At 46.5% G+C, this 26,818-nt stretch overlaps 1 protein-coding gene and 1 long non-coding RNA gene across 2 annotated transcripts in view; both read right to left on the bottom strand.

Moving 5' to 3' along the window:
- Window positions 1–26,818, bottom strand: part of LOC146401174 (uncharacterized) — a 1,049,691-nt gene that overhangs the window by 83,510 nt on the left and 939,363 nt on the right. The gene's annotated exons all lie outside the window — the stretch shown is intronic.
- Window positions 2,239–8,573, bottom strand: EDN1 (endothelin 1). The gene is given in 5 exon segments (NM_213882.1): window positions 2,239–3,493; window positions 5,018–5,134; window positions 5,289–5,447; window positions 6,744–6,912; window positions 8,435–8,573. Coding segments are annotated over 5 exon segments (612 nt in total). The 5' UTR covers window positions 8,499–8,573; the 3' UTR covers window positions 2,239–3,390.

Below are 26,818 nucleotides of genomic sequence, written 5' to 3'. Positions count from 1 at the left end.
GGGTTCGGTTCCTGGGTGTAGGTTGCAGATGAGGCTCGCATCCCACATTGCTGTGGCTCTGGTGTAGGCCAGCATCTACAGCTCCAATTCGACCCCTAGCCTGGGAACCTCCATATATCGAGGGAGTGGCCCTGGAAAAGGCAAAAAGACAAATAATAATAATAATAATAAAATAAAGGCAATGGTTTCCATCATAAAAGAAGCCAATCCCTGGAGAAGAAATGAAATACCCTCTCCCTTCACCAAAGACACTGTGGTCCTTGCAGCCTGGAGAGCAAAGCTCTGCCTGGCTGTTAGTGTCCAGTGAGAAATCTGTCATTAATTGGGCTTCCAGAAACCGTGCTTTTCCTGGAAAAGCAGCAGGAAGTGTGACTGACAACGCGATCGGGTCACCCCTCAAGCTGCCACGGTCCTTGAGTAGTAGTCAATCTTTCCTCTACATATTTCCAAAATATTTATTTCCTGTGAACTTTCCAACTTATTTTACGACTGTCCCTCATGCTCTGCGGGAGCTGCTTCAGGCGTTTTACTCTTCTTGCTGGGTACTGAGGCAGGAAGCACAGGGGAAGAGCGTTTAGAAGTCTGAATAATCAAAACATTTTTCAAAGGAAACAAAGAAAAAGCCAATCTTATCAGCATTGCTTTCCGAGTTTTACTTCTGCTCAGTGGCTTCTTCCCTCGCCAACTCTGTCTTCAATGTATTAGCTCCGTGTCCTCCAAACTCACCTCTTCCTTCTTTCCTGGTACCTCCACGTCTTCCTCCCATCTCAGGCTCCCTCTTGGAGCCCTAGAGAAATTCCTCCCCTTCTTCATGGAAATTCATGATGGCAGGGGTGGAAGGGTTGCTCAAGATTAAACGGTGGTTAAGTTCAGGCCAAGTCCCTCGTCAACAGGGGAAACCTCACAATCCCCTGGGGAAACCACACACCAAGAGACAGTTTGCTAGGGAAAGTGAGGGTTTGGGGTGGATTGTTTTGTTTTGTTTTGTTTTTGTTTTGTCTTGCTTTTTAGGGCCTCACCCAGAGCATATGGAGGATCCCAGGCTAGGGGTCGAATCTGAACTACAGCTGCCGGCCACAGTCACAGCCACAGCCACGCAGGATCTGAGCCGCAACTGCGACCTACACCACAGCTCACGGCAACGCCGGATCCTTAACCCACTGATCGGGGCCAGGGATTGAACCGGCATCCTCATGGATCCTAGTCAGGTTCGTTAACCACTGAGCCACAAAGAGAACTCTGAAAGTGAATTTCATATGCAATTCCCCAAAGACACTGGACTGTCTCTTCAAAACAAAAAACAAAACAAAACAAAAAAAAAACAAAAAACAAAAAATGAAAGAAGAGAAACAGTGGCAGGAAAGACAGAAACTCTGCCTAATTAACCTCAAGGTGGTTATTTAACATCTTTCAGAGGTGTCACTGTTGGGACAAGAGGGATCCCTGTGAGCTGCTATTGATGGCATGCCAGACATTCTTTCAGACGCTATTAGGGAAAAGGCGGTAAGATTCTCAAAAGCTGATCCAGCTCTTGCGGGCTTTTGGTGGTAACAACTGTTTGCAAGGCTCTCCTCCCCAGTGGGTCGGCAGGTCAGCCAAGGCAAAGTGGGGAGGGGAGAGGCGCTGAGATGCAGGAGGTCCAGAACCAGCATCTGGCATCTCTGCCTCCATGGGCACGCGTCCAGCCCCTGGCTGCCGCGAAAGAGCAAAAAGGTACTTCGTGTTCCTCAATAAACAAACGTCTTAATCTGAGCAAATAAAAAGCCACTGGGAGCCCTTACTTGCTCTGCGCAGGCCATTTTCTCCAAGCAGCTCTGGTGCAGGACTGTGTGTGATTAGGTACCTTTGGGAAGGTGGCCTTGCCAGCACTTCCTTCAGTTTATTCCTATGGAGAAAGGACCTCTCACCACGCCATCAGCTTAAACCCTGGGATCCTGTCTAACAGCCAAAGCTAAGCTAATGGATACAGTCCCCGGAGAGTTTCCAGGTGAAGGGGAAGCAGAAGGCAGCCCTTGGGGAGGAAAGACAGAGGTGTGAAAGCTGGGTTTTTGTTTTGGTTTTAGCTTAATGCAATCTAAGGGCAACTTTTAAAATCTACATCGCAGTCTTGCGTGCATTAGCCGAGACTGTTTCCCTTCTCATTGTCACCTTTCCGAGAAACCACCTTTTCCCTTTTTCATTCTCACCACTTTGGCTCGCTTGTCAGGAAGGTCAGAAATGATTCCAAGGCAGTACAGTAGGGGAAAAAAAATATTTATTTTCTAAAGTCATTACCTTGATAGGCAAAACGAAGCATTTTCTCAATTTCATTCAGAAATACATTTTTTAAAAAAATACATAGACCAATATGGCCTGCCCAGACATATATTTCACATGGTAAATATAAGGAATAAATTGTTTGAATATAAATATCTGTAAAAAAATAAGTACATCCAAATTTAATCCAACCTCTTCCACTTGCCAGTTACATAAAGGAAAATAATTTTACTGCTTTAAAGCATAACCAATGTTTTCCCTTCAATAGCTCTCATCAACAACCGTATACCCTTGTGTTTCTAAAAATCAAGACATGGGAATCTCCTGGTTCAGTGATATTTTTTTTCTTATGGAATAGAGCTAGTAGATTACCGTGAAAGTGTTATATCTACTCTTGACACGTAAGACAGATTTCCACGAGGCTAGGATTTTAGTGTGGGGGCTTGGGGGGAGGGGTGGGGGGGGAGTTTGGGGAGGCAAATAATTAAAGGTGAGGAAATACTTTAGGCGGAGTGCAGCAGAGGTGAGGTAGACTCATATTCATGAAACTCATCCTGATTTTCCAGTAGTAACAGTTTCTCTCGGTTTTGCATCTCGAGACGGAAGAAAGCAAAGTCTTGTTCATTTTTAACTCGAGGGCTTGTGCCTCGAGGGTTTTTTCAGTCTGCGCCTTCCTTGGAAAGCTCTTGGTGTGGACTTGGGTGTTTCTCCCTGAAATGCGCCAGGCGCCTGCGTGGGACAACAAAACACGCCCTCCGGACGCTCTTGGAGGTCTCCGCCCGCACGTGGAAGCTCGTCACCTCCCTCTGGGCTGGAGGAGGCCACCCTGGTTTGCAGGTGGCATCCGTGTCTCTCTCTGCTTTCTTCGAGTGGCCCATCATCACCGCAAAGGAGGAGAGACAGACGGCCGCGCTTAGCACTGATGGAGGCCAATGAAGACCGGCTGGGGGGACTCCTTAAGCCTTTTCTGGAATGTTCAGGCGAGGGTGCTGGTCCTGTGCCAGTCTGCAGTAAGGAACGGTCTGAACAGAGGAGGCTTCTGCTCTGATCTCAGCCCCTGCCAAGCGAGCGCAGAGTCGGGCCCGGGGCTCCCTGGGGACGAGATGGCTTCAGACAGGCTCGGCCAACCTGTCATCAGTGTGTTCGGTTATGGGTCACTTTCTTATCTCTGTAGAGCTCGGCTTTCAGCTTGGCGATGTGAAAAGATGTTTTGATGCTGTTGCTGATGGCCTCCAACCTATTTAAACAAGACAGGAGAAAACACATTTTTTTTTTTTTTTAACAAAAATCATTCCTGGGCAAAAAGAAACATCTAAAATTAGAATCTGGCCCAAACAAATCTAAATCCCGACCCTGAACTTTCACCCCCAACCACAATCGCCTACTACTTTGCCAAACTCAAGTGAAAATAAACTACTTCTGATGCTTAGAAGGCGGGGGGAGGGGATCGTGGAGATGGAGGGTCATAGGTCACGTCTGAAGGGAATTGGGTATTGAATACAATTTTAAAAATACAATTTTCAGGTAAACTAGAAATATACTCTTCTCTTCTCTTCTTTAGCCCTATCCCAACCCCCAACCCAACCCGGGAGGGATTATGTAGAGAGATTAACTCTCTTAGTTGGTTTCAAATAGTCCGAGGAGTTTTCTTAATCACGTAAGGAATTATAGGGGGTTTTGTGGGAAAGAACTTTTAAAAGAAGAGGCCTATAGGTAGGCCCCAAGCAATGTTCTATGGCCACTCGAAAAATTTGGGTTTTGCAGGTTTAATGTTTTCTTTTGCAGGAGAAAGAAAAAAGAACTGTAGCATTGATTTAATAGTTGGTAAAATGGAAACGAATAGAAAAAAATAAGAATAATTTCCCAGTCAGTTCAGAAACAATGCTTTAGGTAATCTCGCCATCTGGGGGAGCAGTAGTGGCCTGAGTTTATAAATACGGAAGCCTCAACAGCACGTGGGATGTCACAGGCAGCTGAGAATATTCACACCGCAGGAATGAATAACTCAGAGTTAGTTCATGATGGTCTGGCCTGTGTTGGGAACGCTTGGACCCTGGGACGTCCGGCCACCAGGGTGCCATTGAACCTGAAGGGGAAGGGCAGGCGAGGGGACAGATCTGGAAGCAGGGCCGCTCCCTCCAGCTTGTGACGTCCCAGCTGTTGAGGACTTGGGACGGTTGCCACCAGAAAGCTGCTCAAGGTCACCCCGTGGAATCCCTAACCCGATCCCTCCTCCGCCTCAGCTCACGACAGACTAAGAAATGAGAATGACAATCTCGGGAACGACATTGGCTCACCACCAAACGCATTTCCCTATTAAATAAATAAATAACCCCCAAACTGGCACATTCTAACTCTCACCAGTGCTACCTAAGGAGCTGATCGTCCCTTCGGGCATGGGAAGAACCGCTATGTTTTGAAGACTTTGATGACACCTGACACTTTGATTGAACAACAAAAAACCCGAACTGGAGGTGACCAGATGGCAAAGGTGTCTCTGGATACGTTTTGTTTGGAGATGCTCTCTTTAGGATGTACCCTGGTGTACGGCAGACAGCAGTCTGCATTCAGGGCTGTCGAGAAAACACTGGGGAAGGTTCCTCTGCTCGTTTCAATCTGGAGGATACAGGGATTCCTCTTTCCTCTGTTTCTGTCTTTTGAGCCTTTCTCTCACCAAGGAAAGACTGACAGGGAAAGGAGAGCATTGATGGCTGATGCCCCCCCCACCCACCCACCCCCGACGTTCTCGTGAGCCCCTTACCTTCTTATTTTTCTTCCCATCACCAGCTGCCGATGAATACACTTCTCTCCAAGCTTGGAACAGTCTGTTCCTTTCTTTTGGTTATCCCAGCGTTTCTCCATTGTGTCTTGGTCCCTGCTAAAATACACACAGGGAAAACAGTTCAGCCATAGAACCTCCAGTGGTCCTTAAGAGCTCTGTTCATCTCCTTCCAACAAGCAGGCAGCATCATAAGAGGAAGCCGGCCAGGAGGTTTGCAGAACTGATCGAAAACAAAGGTGTTTCTACTCACCCGATTTCTTTTCCTGCTTGGCAGAAACTCCAGCACTTCTTGTCTTTTTGGCTGGCACACTGGCATCTATCCCTGCGGTCTGCTGCCTTTGCAGGAAACAAATCCTTTAAGGATCGCCTGGACCTAGAAGGGCTTCCAAGTCCGTATGGGACAATGTGTCTGTTATGGAAAGAGAAGAACAAAAGATATTAGCATAATTAATCACCTCCAAAGGCTGCATCCTCTGGGGCGAGCCCATTCCATGAAGACAGCGGGAGCTCACCCCACAGCATTTGGTAGGGAGCCTAAGGAGAATGAGTATAAGAACTATCAAAGTCACGTTGCCCATCTATGGCCCTAAGTGGGTAGACCCAATCAAGACAAAATCAGGTTTTCTAAGTCAATGAAATTCCATGTTAACTCTCACCCAAGTTCAATTTCTCCTCGACCAGAGCAACCTTGTTTGGGGTCCAAAGTTATGACAGCTCTGCTTTGGTCATTATTTCATAGTCTCTTCCTTTTCTAACTTTGTATTCAGTTAGCAGCTCTTGGGAGGGGGGACTTTCATGCAAAACTATGACTCACAAGATTTTGAAAACAGATTTCTAACTCAAATCATATACGGTAAAGCTAAAGGGACCCCCCCCGAGGAGGCAGGAGGAGACAGGGCACTGGGGGCATGGTTCATGCCCAGGTCTGCACACCTCCTGGGATCTGTTGATAGCACATGACTAGAGATGGGCTCTTCCCAGAAAGCTCTCCAGTAATTTCCAATGGGTCCTTTACCAAGGAGTAAAGGGATCCCCTTGAAAGTATCACCTTACTGTTAGGCTTGGTTTTTGTTTGGTTTGATTTGATTTCCTTTGGCTATTGGTCATCTCTTGCCATAATGGGGCACCACAGGCACAATCCGTGTGTTTTTATTTGTGACTCTTCTGATGATGGACTAGCTTTCAGGGGGGTCAGGGTGGGGAACTGGAAAGCTAAGGAGAGTGTTTCTGTGGCTGTCTTGAAATAGGCTTTTCCAAAGGACAAGCCCAGAGGAGCCAGGACACCCACGTCCTAGGTCTCCGTCTGCCATATAGGAATTTATCACAAGTGACTTGAACATTGTGGGTCTTAGTTTTTCTGCAGGTACAAGGAGAAGATGGGACTCTAACTTCCTATAATCCCTTCTGCCTCTTCAGGCTCCACCCTCCCTTGGGAAGCACAGGTTGGACTAAGCCACCTAGGACCTCAGCAGTGTATTCCCTGAGCCAGGCAGATCCCAAGGAGAAAAGAGCCCCCCACCCCCCCCACCCCCACCCCAAAGCCCCAGAGATGTCCAGCAGGCCCCTAAGGGGCACTTTCCCCATGGAGGCCCTTTGGCATGGCCAGCAGGGTCCAAACCAAAAAGGAAGGAGCGTAAGTGGGCTCCAGGCGCCCGTGAAGCCAGGGCAGGGAAGACTAGAGTAACGGTGCCCTCTAGGGACTCACTCTGGAGTGTTGACCCAGATGATGTCCAGGTGGCAGAAGTAGACACACTCTTTATCCATCAGGGAAGAGCAGGAGCAGCGCTTGGACCGACGGGGCCTCCAGGATGCATGGGGAGAGGGCGTCTCCCCTTGGCTCTCGGCTCCCGGGCTGAGCTCGGCGCCCAGGACCGCTGGGGAGAGAAAGAGCAGGTCAATGCGAGGTGTCCCCTCAGAGGCCCGGAGGCACACCGGTCCCAGTCTCCACGCCAGATCTAGCCGAGCAGATAAAAGCAGAGGAAGCACACAGCCGACCTTCAGCAAGAAACATAACGTGCCCTCCTTAACGTGACTTCATTTTTATCACCACGGGCTTCGCCACCTTCAGAGAGATGACGCAAATACAGGGGCTTACCAGCCCAGGAAATGCTTGGAAATACTGCCTATTAGAAATGTGAATTGGCTTCAGCATAGACCTTAGTAACAGTACAACCTCCAGTGTCTTGAAACTGGCTGATGACCAAGAACCTAAAACTAAATAAATCAGACTGTCTTTTCCTAAATCAGAAATGAGAGCTGAGCTTCGGTTTAGGGGAGAAGCCGCCACCTCACACCTGGTATGAGGCAGGGAGGAGCCCAGGTGGTACACACTTGTTGAAATGAGGAGGTGGTCCTGAGCTTTGGGGAGGTGAAAGGAGAGAGGGAAGAAAAATCCACTCTAAAATATTGATTTCAGGCAGTAAGTGCCAGAGAAACCACTAACCTAAGGGGAAGTTCAGCAGCAGCTCGGGGGACCCAGTCAAGGTTCTGCAGGCTTTGGAATTCGAGGAGCGGTTTGGGATACGTGGGACCTGCTGCCTCCCCGTCCCCACTGCCTCCTCTTACTGACGAGTTAGCCCTGCAGCTTATCAGCCTGATTTTGTACATTTCAAATGATCAGACACATTCCAGGATTTTCATCCCTTACGTCTTTTCTCTTTAGTCGGGGTCACCAAAAGACAAAAAAAGTGTCTTGACCCTAAAAGAAGGGACCAGGCAGATGCATACATACTATCTAAATCCTTAAGCAGCCAAGATTTATCCTAGCTCCCTCTCCCAGGACAGGTGAATACGACTGGAAATAGAGCCCACACTGTTTTGAGTGCCAAAAACCTGCCAAAAAGAAACCTAAAGTCAATAATGACAAAGTTTAAAGAAAACATCTGCTTCACCCGAAACTGCCTGGGGGGGGCGGTTCATTAGACTGTTCTGCGCATGATTTTCCTACTCATATATTGCTTGAATGACTCAAATAAAATTCCTTGGCTTCAAGCTGAAATGTTTAAATATTTTACGCATTAACACACTATTAAAAGAGTATTTGAAGAAGATATAAATCCCTATACTTCTTAGTACCTGTATGACCACATACACTGCAAATCCATTTGGCTAAGTTATATATCTTATCTTCAATTGAGTTACATTTTTTAAAGCCAAGGAAATACACTAGGCAATGATAACAGTGTGATTTTAATGCTACGGGAGCAATTGTCTTCAGAGGATTTTTTTTTTTTTCTTCCACTAGAAAACTTAAGCAAGCTTTGAGCATTCATTCTCCTACACCTGATATCTGAGCAGCAGCCATAAAAAGAAGTGGGGGTTGGAACAGAAGCAAGAAAAGCATTAAAGTGGAGAAAAAACGTCAGTGTTCAAGGATTTACAAGGCAAAGTGCCTACCTGTTTCTGGAGCTCCTTGGAAAGCCACAAACAGCAGAGCGATAATCATGGGGAAATAATCCATTCTGAAAAAAAAAAGGATCAAAATCCTCCCCCTGCGAACTAAACCCGAAAGCGGGGGGAAAAAGGCAGAAAAATGGCTTCGGTTCCTTCCAAGCGCTTCGGGTTATTCAGATCTCAAAATGATCCTTCAGCCTGAGTGCTCTTTAATCGGGAGAAAGAAGTTTCTGCCGGGAGAGAAGGCAGTGGGAGCGGTCCGAGGACGCACGCGGCGGCGGTGGTGGCACGCGGGGACCGCAGTGGAGACCGGGGACCCGGCGGCGCTGGTCTCAGCGCAGAGGCAGAAGCGCGTCTGACCTGGACAGCTCTCTCGGCCGGCTTTTTATATTCAACCCCTATAGAGTGGGGGTAAACAGCTCCAATTTTATTCCAGCCCCAGACAATGTTATTGTGTCATTAGTCACCACCAGGCAACGTGCAGCCGGAGATAAGGCCGGGCTCTAAAGGAAATCACTGCTAACTTCAGAGGCAGACGCCCGCCGTCTGACAATTCAGGGGCAGGGCTAAGAAAAAGAAAATACCCATTAGAGACCTTTGGTAAACCTGCCGGTGCAGCGCTGCAGCCTGCTTCCCCTTTGCAAGCTGCCAGCCCCGGAGTTCAAGAATCAGCAGAGGGACTCCAGAAAAGTCATACCATTGGTATGAAAAGTATGAGCTACAGTTTAAATAGATTGTATTGTTGTGTGCGGGGAATTTTTTTTTTTTTTTTTGAATTGTTGTTCGCTTCATTTGCCTTTTATGTCGCTCCGATTCCTCAGTGCTGATCAGACAAGGGAACGCTCCCCCTCCTCGCGCCCCCCTCCCGACTCGGGGTCAAATGATTTTGGCAGATCCACGCGCTTTTCTGACTTCTAAGCACCCCCCTCCCCCGCCCAGTCTGTTTTGCTCAAGTTCTTTGCGTCCACAGTGAGAAAGATCGGAGAGGGATTGGCAAGGAAAGGAAGTTTTTTTTAAAAAAATCCTTTAAGGCACATACCCAATCCTTTCGATATTGCTGATTAGGAGCCCCCATAAACGTTTTTGTAATGCGTGCCCACTCTCCTTGGCTTTGCCCATCGCCCCACTTCCAGGGTCACCAATCTTAAGAAATAGCGTGAAAGGAACGCCAGGGGGCGACGAAGAGCTATGGGGGGGCGCGGGGGGAGCTGATGTTTTGGCCAAAAATAACAGCCTGAGCTTCCAAATAACAGAAGGAAACAGGCACCTGAGGTGGGAGCTTTGGAAGGGAAGGGCTGGCGCCTGGCACAGACCGCGGGATGCCCCTCAGAATATTCCATTTACTTCCTACGCGGGACATCTTTTCTGGGTCTTGGGTGTTTTCCTTTGGCCTTTAAGTCAAAGGGGTGTTGGGTGAATAGGCGATTCGGGTGATGTTGGGAAGAGAGAAATGCCCGCACTGAATGAGGGATCAGATCATACCTCACATTTAATAATGTGTTTACTTTTTCAATAGCAGTTTCCTGTCTGTGTAACCATGAAATAACCTGAGGTTCCCCCCAGGGCAGTTACCTTGCAGGAGACAACATGCTGTCATGTATAATGCAAACCGTGAATATAAGACCCGTGGCTTTTTCAATTAGCCTCATTTTGCAAGTGGGGAAACTGAGGCACCCGGAATTTCCATGGTCCATCCAAGTCCTCAGTGTGGCTGAGTTAAGGTCCTTGGGAAAAATTTAGAGCATCTGCGCTGCACAAGAAAAAGATGTGTCTGCTCGGGGCTCCCAGGGAGCTGGCTAAAAGGATGCTTCTTCCATTTCCTCTTAGTGTTTTATTCTAGCCCCACTCCCTCCACCCCCTCCCGCAGCAGGGATTCAAATGTGGACTCATTTCAGGAGGAATCCTCAGGAGGAACCCGTTTCCTCCTCCTTCTCTCTGCTTACTCTTCACCTCTGGAAGCAAAAGGACAGATTTTATCCCAACACCTAAGCTGTGGGCCTGGGCACAAGCTTGGTCACCCCTGGGCCTTCTGGAAGTCACAGTGGGAGAGACAGTAAGAGTAGCAGTGGCGGATCAATGAGATGTGTCCCCTAAATCAGCCACTGCAGCTAAAGCTGGAGATGAGGTGGTCCAGGGACCCTCCCACATACACACCAAAGAGGCCTCCACCCAGTACCCCCCGGGGGTCTCTGCCTGGGCCCTCTGCCTCCTCCTCCTCCCTGAGCTCACCTCAGCCCAGCCCTGGGGGCCAAGAAGGGCACAGCGCCCCCTTGGACTGGGCTGCACCCAGCAGGGAGACAGCTCTGCCAGCCTCATCTGGCCAGTATGCCCCCACCTCCCCACAGAACCCAGGAGAGGAGACTTGATATCACATTCACAGGGTCCAAGCTCCCCCACCACCACCAGGAAGGGAGAGAATGACCTGGGAAATGTGTCTTGGCAGAGATCTCCCACCAACTTTTTTTTTTTTTTTCTTAGCCTCCTGGAAATTTTAACAAAGCCCTGGCCATGGTCAGGACCAGCCTGCCCTAAGCTCCTTCCAGGAAACCACCACCCAGCCCCTTCCAGTCCCTCCAGATCCAGCCTGGGCTACCTTCCCGCAGGAAAGCCCATCTCTCACTGCCACCCCACCGTGGTGAGGCTGCAGGTGCCAGCAGTGCCCCACCGTCCAGTGGAGAAGGGAAGAGCCATGAAACTGCCCACACAGCTTCCCACAGCCCTCCCTCCTGTGTCACCCTGTGAATTGTTTGAATTAAAATACAAAGAGTGGGCAGCAGAGACTCACCCCCCCCCCTCCAGCCTAGGCCTTCTGTTCAAGTCCATGCACAGGTTTCAGACCTGGAGGCTCCCGAGATTCTACGGACCATTTGCCCCATCCCTTGGAGTCTTGGGTTTCCAAGATGCACACGCACATGGGCGTGCCTATGCATGCTGGTGTGTCTTGGGGCCATGGTGGCATCTGCCTCCCTGTCCATGGCTCCAGCTCCTGCTCTTGCCGTAGGCTCTTTTCTGCCTGGGGGACAAAGTGGGGGGAGCCCCTTTCAAGTGCAGAGAAAGCAGCTATGGCCCTGCCAGGCAGCTGCCCAGCAAAATATGTTGCCAAGATGCACCATCGGGAGGGAGGAAGAGCCCTAACAAACCAGTTTTACAAGCTAGAGGCTCCCACTGCTCTTCCACTGGAAGCATTGCTAGGGAGGGAGGGGGAGGGGGGTTAAAGGAGCTGGACCCAGAAATAAAGGAGAGAGCCCACCTCTATCCACAGCCCCCAGCCCAGCCCTCCAGGACCTCACAGGGGAAAGGCTTTTTGCAGCCAGAGTCCTCCCCAGAGCGGAAGGGGAAGCGGAGGCCAGAAGACTTAAAGAAGATGGCTTTTTTTCCCCAGTGGAACAGTTTTCTGTTGCTGTTCTTGCTGTTACACTTGGACACTGGAAACTATTTGATAAAGCTGTTTCTTATGTGTTTCTTTCTGTATCTCTTGCTATGTATTAATAGATATCTATAAATAAAATACCCTGGGCCCCAAATCCCAGATACTACACAGTAGCAAAGTGTACTGTTTTTAGCGGTCCTCAGCTTTGCTCCTTTCTCAATTTTGCGTAAGACTGTTTGCAACTTTGCCAAGCCAATAAACCTGGGCTGAGATGTGGCATTGAGCTCAGCAGAAAGAACAGCCATGAGGTTGCTGGATGAGAGAGCAGGAAGAACAGAGGGCCAGCTTAGTGTGGGCACGGTGAAGCTCTAGGCCTGGCTCAGTCATACATTGTTGACTGGTTTATGTTCCTACTTTGCATAAGACTGTTGTGAAAGATTTGTGCGCTTCAGACATTACCCCATGACATATTACACACCTCGAGGAGTCATGAACAAACACAGCCTCTCTCTGTGTCCACAGTGTAGAGGTATTTAGCACAGGAAATGAGATGATGCTCAAGAGAGATGCATCCTTTGCATGGAAAAACATAGAGCCCATCTCCAGAAAGGATAAAGAAGATGTGATAAAGAAAGGCGCATTAGTCAGCCATCAATGGCATGACAACATAGATGGACCGAGAGGGTATCATGCTAAGTGAAACAATTTGAACAAAGAAAATACCCATCTGGTCTCACACGCGGAATTAAACAACAACAACAACAACAGCAACAAAAATAACGAAACAAAAAGAGACTCATAAATACAGAGAACAAACTGGTGGTTGCCAGGAGGAAGTGGAGAGGATGCTGAATGAAACAGGTACACACTTCCACTTCCAGTTACAAAAGAAATGTCTCGGAGATGTGGTGTACAGCATAGAGAATACAGACGAGAGTAACTTTGATGAGAGCTTTGTATAGTGACAGATGATAACTAGACGTATCGTGGTGATCATTTTGTCATGTACGAAAATATCAAATCATGGGATTCCCACTGTGGCTCAGCGAAAACAACCAGACTAGTATCTAGGAGGATGTGGGTTCAGACCTCACTCAGTGGGTTAAGGATCTGGCGTTGCCGAGAGCGGTGATGTAGGTCACAGATGCAACTCCGATCCTGAGTTGCTGTGGCTGTGGTGAAGGCTGGCACCTGCGGCTCCAATTCGACCTCTTGCCTGGGAACTTCCATATGCCGAGGGTGTGGTCCTTCAAAAAAACAAAAAAAGAATTAAGTCCTGGTTTAATTCTACTCTCTGACCTCTACCTTCAAGATAATCTCCAAATATTCCCCAACGAAACTCTCATATTGATGCATTTCAAAGATACAGACATTCCGGCATCTAGAATTTTGAAAAACAGGTAATTCACATCCCAAAAATTCCTAGTTCATACTTCCCCACGGTTTATTTCGTCACTGTTTTGGCAGTTGTCTTTTATTTTGACCATCTATCCCTAATTTAAACATCCTCTCTGAGTGTTTACACACACACACACACACACACACACACACACACACACACACACTGGAATGGGGTAGTAACTGTAGTATTTCATACATCAGGGAGACCAGAAAAATGAGACAGCCAGTTGCTGCCGCCTCATCTTTTTTTTTTCTTTGATTTTAATTCTGTGTCATTCATGGCATGTCGGAGATTCTGCTGCAGGGGTTCAAACATAAGACCACTTGACAGTAAGTGGAATAAAGTCAGGTCACTTCATTAAATCTAATTTACGTAGTCACTCCAGACAAACTTTTCTTCCACTGGCTTGAAAGGGATTCATTCTGGAGGGCAGGTGCCATGGACCCATATGATGTCTCCTTAAGCAAATGGTTATGTGTGTGACATTCAGAAACGTGACTCTGATGAAGCCCATCTCTGTCAGAACCCTTTGCGTGACGCCGTGTCATTTCGAATTAGGCATTTATTTGGGGGGGGTTTAAAGTGTCTTGTAGAATGGTGGGCCGGGAGTTGTCAGGGAATGGGGGTGGGGTGAATGAGGGAACCAAGATGATGTTGGTGAAAGGATACAAACTTCGAAGATGAGTAAGTTCTAGAAATCTAATGTACAGCATGGTGAATATAGTTAATTCTGTATTTTGAATATAGTTAATAACACCGTATTTTGAATATAGTTAACAATACTGTATTTTATGCTTGAAAGTTGCTAAGAGAGTGGATTTTAAATGCTCTCATCTCAAAAAAAAAAAAAGAATGGTAATTATGTGATAGAATGAAGGTGTTAGCTCACACCACCATGGTAATTATTTGCAACATACAGGTGTATCAAATGAATACAAGCTTATATGTCAACTACATTTCTATAAAGTGGAAAAAGAGGTTTTTTTGCATCTCATGTATAATGGCAACAAGTACGCCAGAGGTCTTCGCTTTCTCTCAATTTTCAGATAGCAAGAGTCCTTTGATATCCCGCTGAAATTGATAAAGCTACCCTAGGGAGGAAGCAAGACAATGATTCATTTGAAATTCACTTTCATATTAAAAATCTGAAGTCAGAAATCCTCTCATATTCAATTCCATGCACATATATGTTTACTGAGCACCCGTTGACGGCTGAAAGTAATTCTAGGTACTTGGTGTGTTCCAGTGTAAAGTGAGATATCTTCACATTCAAGAGTCAATAGATTGACATAGAATTAATAAAAGCCATCACGGAGTTCCCGTCGTGGCGCAGTGGTTAACGAATCCGACTAGGAACCATGAGGGTGCGGGTTTGGTCCCTGCCCTTGCTCGGTCGGTTAACGATCCGGTGTTGCCATGAGCTGCAGTGTAGGTTGCAGACGCGGCTCAGATCTGGTGTTGCTGTGGCTGTGGTGTAGGCCAGTGGCTACAGCTCCGATTAGACCCCCAGCCTGGGGACCTCCATATGCCGTGGGAGCAGCCCAAGAAATAGCAAAAAGACAAAATAAATAAATAAAATAAATAAAATTTAAAAAAATAAAAGCCATCAGGAGAAAAGCAAAACCAAGGTGGGGGTGCAAAGAGGACAATCATGGAGGTTGGGAAAGCTGAGATTCCTGCTCGAAGGCAAGAGAAATGATGCTACCAGGTATAAGTGATTCAAGAACAGGTCACGGACTGAAAGATGCTAAAGGAAGGTTTTAAAGCATAGTAGGAAAGAGCTTCAGAGCAGAGCGGGTTTAGGAGCTGTGGCAAAGGACAGCAAATGGCTAGGAAGGGAAATTGAGGCAAGACGGTTTGGTTATTGGATTTACAGTTTCACTGGGACGGGGTGGCCGATGATGATGAAAGATTGTGTAGGTGACATATGTGGCTAATATTTCTCATGTCACTGTAATGTGCCAGTATGGTTTACGACGTCTATGGCCCTCAGGCTGTGAAGTCCAAAGGGGTCCATGGGACACAGAAAAGAAAGGCCATGGGAACCATGAAGAACCCCTTCCTAAGTTCACATGGTTCCGACATTTCTTAGCGTGGACTGTGTCACCATTAGACAGTCTGGATTTTATTTGTATTAGAAAATATTACATGAGTGAAAATTATTCCCACATTTTGCAAATCTCCGTTTTGGACTCAGTCATTTGCAGGAGGGGAAAAATCTTCGCTCCAGGATTTTAGAAATGTTCTCGGGCTGCCTCCATTTCTTTTTGTCCCCTTCCTTCCATGAGACAAGATTTAACACAGGGATTATTTTTATTATTCTCATCTGCTTCCTACCTACAAGTAATTCAAGCCTCCTTCTTTAAACTGTGATTCTGATAAAAGTAAATTTTTCTTCAACTAATATTTTTCCTTAAATATGATTATGCAATAAAAAAAGAAAGATTATTTATTACTGATTGTCATCATAGGAAAAAAAATTGGGGGAAAATGGGTTCCTTTTTTGTCTTATTTTATTTTATTATTTTTTAGGGCCACAGGTGCAGTATATGGAAGTTCCCCAGCTAGGGGTCGAATTGGAGCTGCAGCTGCCGGTCTACACCACAGCCATAGCAGTACCGGATCCATGCTATATCTGTGACCTATGCAGGATTCTTAACCCACTGAGCTAGGTTAGGGAATTGAAACCACATCCTCATGGATACTAGTCGGGTTTGTTTCTCCTGAGCCACAACGGGAACTCCTGGGTTATTTTTCAAAGAGGCATTTGGAGTTCCTGTCATGGTTCAGTTGTTAACAAACCCGACTAGCGTCCACGAGGTTGTGGGTTCTATCCCTGGCCTTGCTCAGTGGGTTAAGGATCCGGTGTTGACCTGAGCTGTGGTGTAGGTCGCAGACATGGCTTGGATCTGGCGTTGCTGTGGCTCTGGCGTAGGCCAGCGGCTACAGCTCTGATTTGACCCCTAGCCTGGGAACCTCCATATGCTATAGGTGCGACTCTAGAAAGACACCAACAAAATCAAAAAACTTTGTTAAAGGGGCATTAGGATTCATTTAAAAATGTTAATTTAATTCCACAATTTCCAGGCTATATCTAATGCTAAGTGTTTTGTTTGATTTGGCATTTGCCCTTTTTTTTTTTTTTTTTAATTTGTTCTTTGGGACTGGTTACAAGAATAATTTTCCTGGAAATTGATGTCTTTCAATGTCTCTTTCTATAAAGCTTAAAACAACACCCATATACCTTTTGCTGTAGTATTTAATGTTTATTGATTACCATCTCACCCTGAGTGTGGTTTTTACTCAGGACAGTGAGGAAAGTCAAAAGACATGGAAAGACATTTCTTTCCTACATGGGACTCCCCAAAGCAAAGAGTGTGACATGACATTAGTTGTTCCCTTAATGTGTTGCCTTGTTTTAGAGAAATTCAGGGAAAATACGAATGGCATAAAATGAAGGCTAATAGGATGTGTCTGCTTATGGCTGAATTTCAGGCTAAGACTTTAGGGAAAGCAGCAGGAAAGACTCACTGTAAAAGGGGACGGAGACGGGGGAGGGGAGGAGGCAGAAGAAGGGAGGGGGAGGAGGAGAGGGAGGAAGATCACGCCTGAAGCTGTGGCCCGGTTCTCAGCCCTCCTCCTTCCTGGGATGCGAGGGAAGCAGGCAAAAGCGTGAGGTAGAGAATCTTGACACGGATCCTGTTCGTATAAAGCACATTATCTTGCTACAAAGTGGAGACGCTTTTTGTGAACTGCAGAGTAGCTGGTTTAAAGACATTTTTCCAAAGTTGTTTCAAGACTAGTCAGGGAGGGCTAACATTTTCCAGATAAAGCCAGTTCATAGCATTGTTTCTTTCTGGCTGTTCTTTCTCCCCCAACATCCCTTCTATTTTTGGATGTTATCTGAAAGAAACTATCTTTTTGGACTAATGACCAGGTCTCTGCATCAGTGGCCTCCTTTTTCCCCGTTCTCTCCCCTACGACTCCCTTCTCCAGCAGGCATTTTCCCACTTCATGATGACTTGAACCCCACGAAATGGGTCACGAGGTACAGTTCCCAACACCACACACACACACACACACACACACACATTTCCACCCAAGCATCCACCTCCCCTCTTTGGTTATCATCTACTGCATGTGTATAGGTCAAGATATGGATTTTCCCCCCATTTCTAGGGCCCCACCCAAGGCATGTGGAGGTTCCCAGGCTAGGGGTCAAGTCAGAGCTACAGCTGCTGGCCTACACCACAGCCACAGCAACACCAGATCTGAGCCACATCTGTGACCTACACCACAGCCCATGGCAACTCCATATCCTTAACCCACTGAGCGAGGCCAGGGATCGAACCCATGTCCTCATGAATACTAGTGGGGTGGTTACCGCTGAGCCACAATGGGAGCTCCTCTTTAGTTTTTTTCGATTGAATCTATACTTATTTTATTCCTTTCACTTAAAGAGGATAGGACATGGGTTCAAAACCCTAGCTACATAAACTACAAAAAGATAAATACGTAATACATTTTTAGTAATTTTTCAAGGGCTTTGCTCCCTTCCAAGAAACCCAGACTCTTAAAAGGAAACCATTTACGGAATGGCCACCACACTCTCAGTCAAGAGCAGAGGCAAAAAGAACACACTGGAAAAATAGAACTTAAGGAGGGAAAATGACCCAATGTATAGTATAGCCGGAATCTCGAATTATGAGAAAACCCGATTCTTGGGAAAGTGAGACTCTTCATCATAACAAGGTCCAAATATAACTTATGTGACTTTTCAGGAATTAGCATCAACTAATTAAACACCCCCTCAGTCACGCAAAGTACTCAGTCGTTCTTTGTCTGCCTTTTCCCAATACGCATGAGAAAATACCACCTGCTCTTTATTTCAAGATGCCCGAGAGTGTTTACTGAGACCATTTAGTTGAGAAAACCATGTCCATGGGACTACTTAGTCAGTGAGGGATACAGAGAGCCACGTGCAATATTTTTTAAGTCAAGGATCCAGAGGGAAAAAGAAAAGGAAAGAAACAAAAAGAGCAGAACAGAAGAGAAAAGAGCGATACATGGTCAAAGTGAAAAAAGAGGTGAAGAAGAAGAGTTTTATAAAAGCTCTATGACTAAGTATTGACTGGGGAAAAACACTCTCAGAATCATAAGTAATGGCAGAGATCTTTAATTTGAAAAGTCACCCCCCCCCAAAAAAAAATACCCTAAAACATAAAGGACAGTGTACACAGATGTCTGAAAGAGGAAAGGAGAGGCACTCGGAATGAGGATATTGTTTTTGTTTGTTTGTTCTGCTTTGCTTTTTAGGGCTGCGCCTTGCTGCATATGGAATAGGGGTCGAATCAGAGCTGCAGCTGCCAGCCACAGTCACAGCAACGCTGGAGCCAAGCCTCATCTGAACCTTCACCGGATCCTTGGTTAAGGATCAGTGGGTTCACTGAGCAAGGCCAGGGATTGATTCCGCATCCTTATGACTACTAGTGGGGTCCATGACAGCTGAGCCTCAGTGGGAACTCTCAAGATACTGTTTTTAGACTGAGCCCATGCGATCTTAATTCTAGCTGAAAATGTAGGAATTGAGCTGTGCAAGGGGCACTGGAGAAAATGTAGTTTGTAAACATCTAAGAAAGAAAAAAAAAATTATCAGAGGAAAAAAGCCCCTTTCACTTTAATGGCCTATAATTGGTTTCTTCATCTGGGATGAAACTTATTATAGAAATTTTCTTTTGGGCTGTAGAGATGGTAAAAGAATCACGTATCAAGCAAAGCATTAAATGCCTTAACAAAGAGGAGAGAGAGCAAAGTATTTCAAATGTCCCATTTATGACAAGATGTTAGAAAAAATAGTCCAATGTTATAGAAAATAAGAATGTGTGTAAAAGGTTATTGTGGAGTATGAAATTATTAATAACAAAAATATACTATATAATAAGATCAAGTTATTATAGCACATAAAGAAAGAAATGTTCTCTCTGGGTCTTTTATTTTTACATTTATTAAAAGCCACAGCAACCCAGAAAGGAGAGTTGATGCTTCTCGTCTTCATTGAAAATGTAGGTTTTAAAGACCCTTTTAATGTTCTGCTTGAGTATTTTTGCAGGCTTCCACTCACGACAGAAACTAGCTTTGCTTTGCTCTTATTTTATTGCAGAACTATTATTTCACAGATAGATTAAAGCCATCTTTACATCTGTACTTGGTTATATTTCTTCTCATATTTTTTATAATGATTTTTATTTTTTCCATTATAGCAGATTTACAATGTTCTGGGTTGTTTACAAGCAACTCCAGTAAGATTTCTTCCTGGTTTATTATACAGTTTCTGTCTATCTTTTCCCTTCTTTGTCAAAATGGTTTTTTTTTTTTTTTAATTTTTCGTATTTTGTTTTGTTTCTTTTTAAGGCCGTACCTGCGGCATATGGCATATGGCATTTCCCAGGCTAGGGGTCGAATCAGAGCTGCAGCTGCCAGCCATGCCACAGCCACAGCAATGCAGGATCTGAGCACCGACTGCCACCTACACCACAGCTCGCAGCAACACTGGAGCCTTAACTCCCTGACCAGGGCCAGGGATCGAACCTGCATCTTCATGGATATTAGTCGGCTTCCTTTCCACTGAGCCACAACAGGAACTCCTCAAAACAGTTTGTTATTGGATTTCTCATAGTTCTACTTTACGGAATCCTATTTCAACCTCCCATGCTTCTTGAACACTTGCCCTTTTAAGAATCTCGGAGGGTGAGACCTAATTTTTACTGGAAGTTTTGAAATCTGCTTTCCAAAAAGCCAGGATGTCTATCCGCCTTCATTCTAGATTCTCCTTCTTTCGCTGTTGAACAGAATAGTAGGTTGCAGTTTCACTTAAGGTTCTTAGCCTTTTCATTTCACCAGTCAGATTTTCCTACTCAGTTCAAATATCCCTCATGGCTCTTCCTGAGAAATGACTGGGTAAGAAAGGACTTTCCAGGGCAAGTGTGTGTGTGATGATTGGTAAGAGGAAATATATTCTCAGACTCCCCGACTTAGCAAGATGTACCCCAAACCAGCCCTACCTTGCTCTGCTCGCATTCCTGATTCCTTCCTTCCAGCTTCCCTGGTTTGGAAGGGCTCGGCTCACTCCTTAGTTCACGGATTCCTTTATCCTCCAGGCCGACACTTCATCTTTCAGTTCCCAGCTCACCCTGACCTCCAACCCCACATTGAAACTGCCCCTGCCTCCAGCTGATGACCCAACACGGCACGTCTCTGGGTAGCTTCTGGAGTGGACAAGCCTGTCCTTCCCATCTCCGTGTTGTCATCAAAAGAGTGCCGAATTAGAATCGCAAGTAGAATTTGCCTGGATGCGTAAAAAACAAGCAAACAAACACAATTCCTGTCTCTTCAGGTCTTTAAGGTAGGGGGAGAAACAGCCAAAGAAGGAAACAAATAAATAAAAATAGACAAATTCAGCCAAAGGCTATCCAAGCAGAGACTATGATGGGTTTGTGACTACTGAATTTTGAGTTTAGCTGCAAGCACTGCCAGAGACATGGGGGGAAATAATAACATAAAAATGCAGGTGGAGGAATTCCCGTCATGGCTCAGTGGTTAACGAATTCAACTAGGAACCGTGAGGTTGTGGGTTCAATCCCTGGACTTGCTCAGTGGGTTCAGGATCCGGCGTTGCCCTGAGATGTGGTGTAGGTCGCAGACATGGCTTGGATCTGGCGCTGCTGTGGCTCTGGTGTAGGCCGGCGGCTACAGCTCTGATTTGACCCCTAGGCTGGGAACCTCCATATGCCCCCAGGTGCAGCCCAAGAAAATGGCAAAAAGACAAAAAATATATCTATATATCTATATATAGGGTATATATATATATACACACACACACAGGTGGAAAGGCGGTGGGGGGGGGGGGTGATTTTGTTTCAAAAAAACAAGCCAAGAGTTCAGAAAGGACTCAACTATTCAAGCTGGTGTTTGCAAGAGATTTTTACACGTAGGATTTGAAGGAAGTGCAGATGTGGTGCCGAGACCTCTATAAAAAGCCCTGTGGGGCTGGGACTATAGCCTAAGAAGGAAGCGTGGCCAGGCATCAGGGGTTACAACTCTGGGAGACCCCAGGAGCTGCCCGGGCAAGGCTGTTGCCAAAAGAATGAAGACCCGCGGATCACGGCACCTTCCGGAACTGACAAAATTCAAGAAAAGGAAAAAAAATGCTCAGCTACCCAGTGGCTTGAGCACAGCAGAGACCCCTGAGAATTGACGTCATTTGCTGAATTTTAATCCCGAGAAACGATTCAGTGAGGGTACCTGGGCCATTACTGAAATAATAAGGATTGCCAGCAAAATTTGTGAGCTGAAAACCATCACGGTTCGCTAGGCCAACAATGAGTGTTTGGGGGAAAACTGGGTAATTGAGCCCCTGTGCTTCTCCTCTTAGATGATTTTTTTCCTTTTTTCTTTCTTTCTTCCTTTCTTTCCTTCCTTCCTTCCTTCCTTCTTTCTTTCTTTCTTTTCTCTTTCATTTTAGGGCCACACCCGCACCATATGGAAGTTCCCAGGTTAGGGGTCGAATTGGAGCTGCAGCTGCCAGCCTGCACCACAGCCACAGTGACCCCAGATCCTGAGCCACATCTTCAACCTGCACCACAGCTTGTGGCAATGCTTGGTCCTTAACCCACTGAGCAAGCCCAGGCATCAAACCCACATCCTCCCAGACACTACGCTGAGTTCTTAACCCGCTGAGCCACCACGGGAACTCCTCTTCCTAGATACTTTCTAGTCAGTTTTTAGTGGTGGGAAAGGAGAAGATATAATTTAAAGTAGTTAATTTTCTAACTCCTTAAGAGTTCTAGTGAAAAATGTCATGCAGAGGAAATTAGACTAACAACCAGCATTAGAATAGAGGGATAATCAGAATTTTAATTCAGGTGTTTCCGTCATGGCGCAGCAGAAACAAATCCGACCTAGGAACCATGAGGTTGCCTGTTCGATCTTTGGCCTCACTCGGTGGGTTAAGGATCCGGCATTGCTGTGGGCTGTGGTGTAGGTCGCAGATGCGGCTTGGATCCCGAGTTGATACGGCTCTGGCATAGGCTGGCGGCTACAGCTCCAATTAGACCCCTAGCCTGGGAACCTCCATATGCCACGGGTGTGGCCCTAAAAAATGACAAAAGACCCCCCCAAAAAGAATTTTAATTCACAACTACATCCCAGTCCTTCATTCCTTAACATCCCAGATAATCCACAATCCAAAAAGAAAAGTAGAAATCCAGTGTCTGTCTGTCCTCCAAATGCTGCCTTCATGGCTTAGGGACCATGGAGCATTGGGAAGCCTTGGGAAGGAACAGGAATCCCAGCTCTACCACTTCCCAGATTCCATTTCCTCCTCTGGAAAAGGTAGGCGGCCACGCCAACCTGGAGGCCCTTGGCATCTATGACTTTACTGTCTTCTGAGCTCTTCAGCCTCTTGGGCTGATCCAGCTCCATCTCTTTCCCAGGCCTCTCTTCCTCTGCCAGCTCCCGAAATGCTGGAGTTTCCCCAGGTCCTGCCCTTGCCTTTTTCTTTTCTCACGCAACAGATGCCTTCTGGGTAATTCCATCCTTTTTTTTTTTTTTTTTTTTTGTCCTCAGTACTCTATAAACCAACCGCCCCTAAATTTGTCTCTCACAAATTATGTAACCTTGGGCAAGCTACTTATCCACTTCGTGTTTCCGTTTCCTCATCTGTAAAATGTGAAAAGAGTGGCACTGATGTCATCCCGTGTGGAAAGTACTAAAGGAGTTTCTATATGGAGAGCATCTAGAATGGCACCTGCACATAGTTAGTGCTCAATAAATGTTAGCTATTGTTTTATCACCATCCCGGTTGCCCAAGCCAGAAACTTACAAGTCACCTTGGATGCCTGTGTCTTTTCCTCTCTCCTTCCCTGTGTGATCCATTCCATCTCCTGGTAGCACTTCCACTCCTCGGATTGCTCAGCAACCTCATGACGGGTCCCCTGCCTCCAGTCTCACTTTCTTCATAACCCATTCCCTACATTGCAAGACAATTGTATAACTTACTGGAAGTTCCAATAAAAAGTTTCACAGGGAGAAAATTAGGCTCACAGCCAGCATCATAATTAGGAGATGATATGAATCGGCATGTGTAATAAGGTCTCTGTCCCTCATCCGTTATCATTCTGGGTAATCAAAAATCAAACAAAAATAATCATATGCCTTTATTCAAAATGTGGAGATTCATTTTTGTAAAATGCAAAACTAATCTTATTTTTCCTCCATTTAAATCCCTCGCTGATTTTCTACAGCCATCAAGATGAATCTGAATGCTTGAAAATGGCCTTGCCTCCCAGCCTCGGGTATTTGATCAGCGTCCTTGAACTTGTCAAGCCTTCTCTGACTTCTAGCAGCTTCCTCAGGCTTTTCTCCTCTTCCTGCGCTGAAGCTGTCTCTAAGTTCTACACCAGTGTCACAAGACTTAAGGTGGATGTCACCTCCTTAGGGAAGTGAAACCAAGCAGGACCCTGTTGGGCTCCCATGTATAAATCCCTCCTGTATCCCCCATTTATTGTTCTCAGGAAATAGGCTTCATTCAGCCTCCTTGACTTCTGCCTAGTTCCAAAGGGCAGCTTCAAACAGTCACTAACCAGGGAAGGGAGGGGATGCAGAGACCAGGGAGGAGCCGTCAGGAGACAATAGTGCAGCCTTGGGGCAGGGTCCCGGTTCCTTCTCAAGGAATATCCATCACAATACCTCTGAGATCTTCTGCGAACTAAAGCCCCCACCCAGGTGGGGGATGGCAACTTCCCACTGAGCCCGAGATTCCTGGAGCACCACCCAGTTTCCCCACCACCAACCAATCAGAAGAAAGCCACACACCCTGCAGCCCTCACCCCAAACATTGCCTATGAAAACATCTCCCCTCAAATCCCCAGGGAGTTGAGGGACACCCCCCTCTTTCTTTTTTTTTTAGCACCAGCCACCCATTCTCCTTGCTTGGTCTTGCAATAAACCTTCCTCTGCTCCAAACTCTGACATTTTGGTTTGGCCTCGCTGTGTATCAGGCACACAAACTTTTTTCGGGAACACACGTCTTCCTAAACCCCCTGCACATCAATATTTTCCAAGCCTGGTCTACCTGCCCGAATGAAGGCTTGTCATCCTCTGGCTCAGGCTGAGATTAAGTGCTAAGTGGAGGCGCCCCTCCTAAGGACTCCTGCATAGTAACTCTGTACAGACTTCTTGCATAATACTTATTACGGCCGATTATAATCACCAGTTGTTCTCCTGCCTCACCTTCTGGACTGTAAATTCCTTGGCGTAAAGGAATGTACTTTATTCATCTTTGTTTCCCAGGCTTTGCGCAGAAACTTACTTTTAGAAGGTACTGGGTAAAACCAATGTTTAAGGACAAATTGAATTCACAACGAACATAAAGTTCCCGGCACCACAATGCCTGCCAGTCACATGTTCTCTTCTCTTTCCCCTGTTCGAAAACGCTAGCTGGATAAAAATTTTCCCTCCTAGAAAGTGTTGTGAAACTGTCTTTGTGTAAATAACAAAACTCTCTGTGTGCTAGGATTCTTCTTCTGCATTTACACACACACACACACAAGTGCACACACATGTGTGCAAGAGCCCCTCTCACTCCTAACCAGCCAATTAAGATGAGAGATAGAGAGATTTGGAGGTGAGGGCCTCTGCTTTTTTTTTCTGCTTTATAGGGCCACACCTGCAGCATATGGTGGTTCCCAGGCTAGGGGTCTAATGGGAGCTACAGCTGCTGGCCTACACCACAGCCACAGCAACGCAGGATCCGAGCCATGACTCGGATGTGACCTACGCCGCATCTCGTGGCAACGCTGGATTCTTAACCCCCGGAGCCAGGCTAGGGATCAAAGCCACATCCTCATGGATACTGGGTGGCTCATTAACCACTGAGCTACGAAGGGAACTCTCAGGGGCCTCTGCCTTTGAAACGTCCCCTATAACTTTCCCCAAAATGGCATTTGCTTAGCCTACCTGAACGTGGCTTGCCCTGGATCCTGTTATGAAGAAAGTGGGGAACATGTGAGGGTTTTTATGATGAATTATCATCTTCATGCTCCAGCCAAAGGTCAGGAGAAAAGTGAATTTTGGTTACAGTAGAGAAGACAAAAACTCACGGCAGGTCTGCTGTGTCACGTGCAAGATGTCTATTTTATGGGGATTTTATAGCAAAAGAAAACTGTGTAACCAGGTCAAGTCCCTACCTTGGAGAATTCACGCCAAGACTCCGTCCCTCTCCTCCTGAGTGACAAGTGGCTTCAGGGCTCAAATAACTCATAAACACACTTCCTGTTTGCCCACATGACTCTTAAGGCAGCAGGTGTGCAAAGACAGGAGCAGGAGTGCCGACAGCAAGCAGCCAAGTGAGGGGCCTCAGGGCCGGATGGCTCCTGTATGAGCAAGAGCCCTTGGGGGGACCTCAGGGGACCACTGGAGGTGCTCTTGGGCCAGAAGCTTTTGGAGGTTGCATGTCATCCTGGCATATCACTAAACACTTAAATCTGGAAGGAAATCACTAGTAACTTACCTAGTTCACATCCTGGGTCTTTGAGGCTATGTATACCTGCAACAGAAGAAAAACTTCCCACAAGTTTGTAGTTGTCAAGATCCAGTCCTCCCGCCAAAGCACCCCGATGATCCCCTAAACCTGAGGGAAACAGAAATATTATGGGGAGTGAAGTTAGAGGCCCCGGGTGGAATCCCAGATCCGAGATGCACTAGCTCTGTCTTGGACAGTTAGCCCCTCAGAGCCTCCATTGCCACCTGGGCCAAGGGGATTCCTCACTGGCTCTGATGAAAGTCAAGAAGACGAAGACTGGAAACCACCTCCCGCAGCGCCTGGCCCCCACGGTGCACAGATGATTTTAGTTCATCCTGGAAATATTTATGGAGAGTCTGTGACGGCCCAGGAAGAGTTCTAGATGCCGGCAATGTAGTCATAAACCACACAGTCCCCGAACTCATGTCCTTAAATCCCAACTGGGGGAGGAAAACAAGAAATAAGAACTTGGGGGAGTTCCCTGGTGGTCTAGTGGTTAGGACTCTGTGTTTTCACCACTGCGGCCAAGGGTTCAATGCCTGGTCTGGGAACCGAGATCCCACATCAAGCATGCTACAGCCACAAAAAAAAAAAAAAAAAAAAAAAGAATATAGACATTTTGACTACAAACTGCCACTTTTCCATCAAGAACCTATCTTCATTTACTGGGGATTTTCCATGATTTATTAAATATGCCCAAGGGATTTCAGTTACACGACAGGGCTCTGTTCTAAATGCCACCAACTGACTTGCAATCAGTCACTTTCCATTGCACTCTCTGCCAAAACATCAAAGAGACTTTTATTAAAAAGTTATGGGAGTTCCTGTCATGGCTCAGTGGTTGACTAACCCGACTAGGATCCTTGAGGATGAGGGTTCGATCCCTGGCCTTGCTCAGTGGGTTAAGGACCCAGCATTGCCTTGAGCTGTGGTGTAGGTAGCAGACGTGGCTCCGATCGGGCATTCCTGGGGCTGTGGCATAAGCCAGCAGTGGCAGCTCCAATTTAACCCCTAGCCTGGGAACCTCCACCTGCC

The sequence above is a fragment of the Sus scrofa genome, chromosome 7 (genome assembly GCF_054392235.1).
Source record: "Sus scrofa isolate SSC_HxYL_T2T_F1_AM1 chromosome 7, Sscrofa_HxYL_maternal_Yorkshire_Landrace_v2.0, whole genome shotgun sequence".
Lineage (NCBI taxonomy): Eukaryota > Metazoa > Chordata > Mammalia > Artiodactyla > Suidae > Sus > Sus scrofa.
Note: the sequence above shows the minus strand (reverse complement) of the source record. Positions and strands in the feature narration are given on the sequence as shown.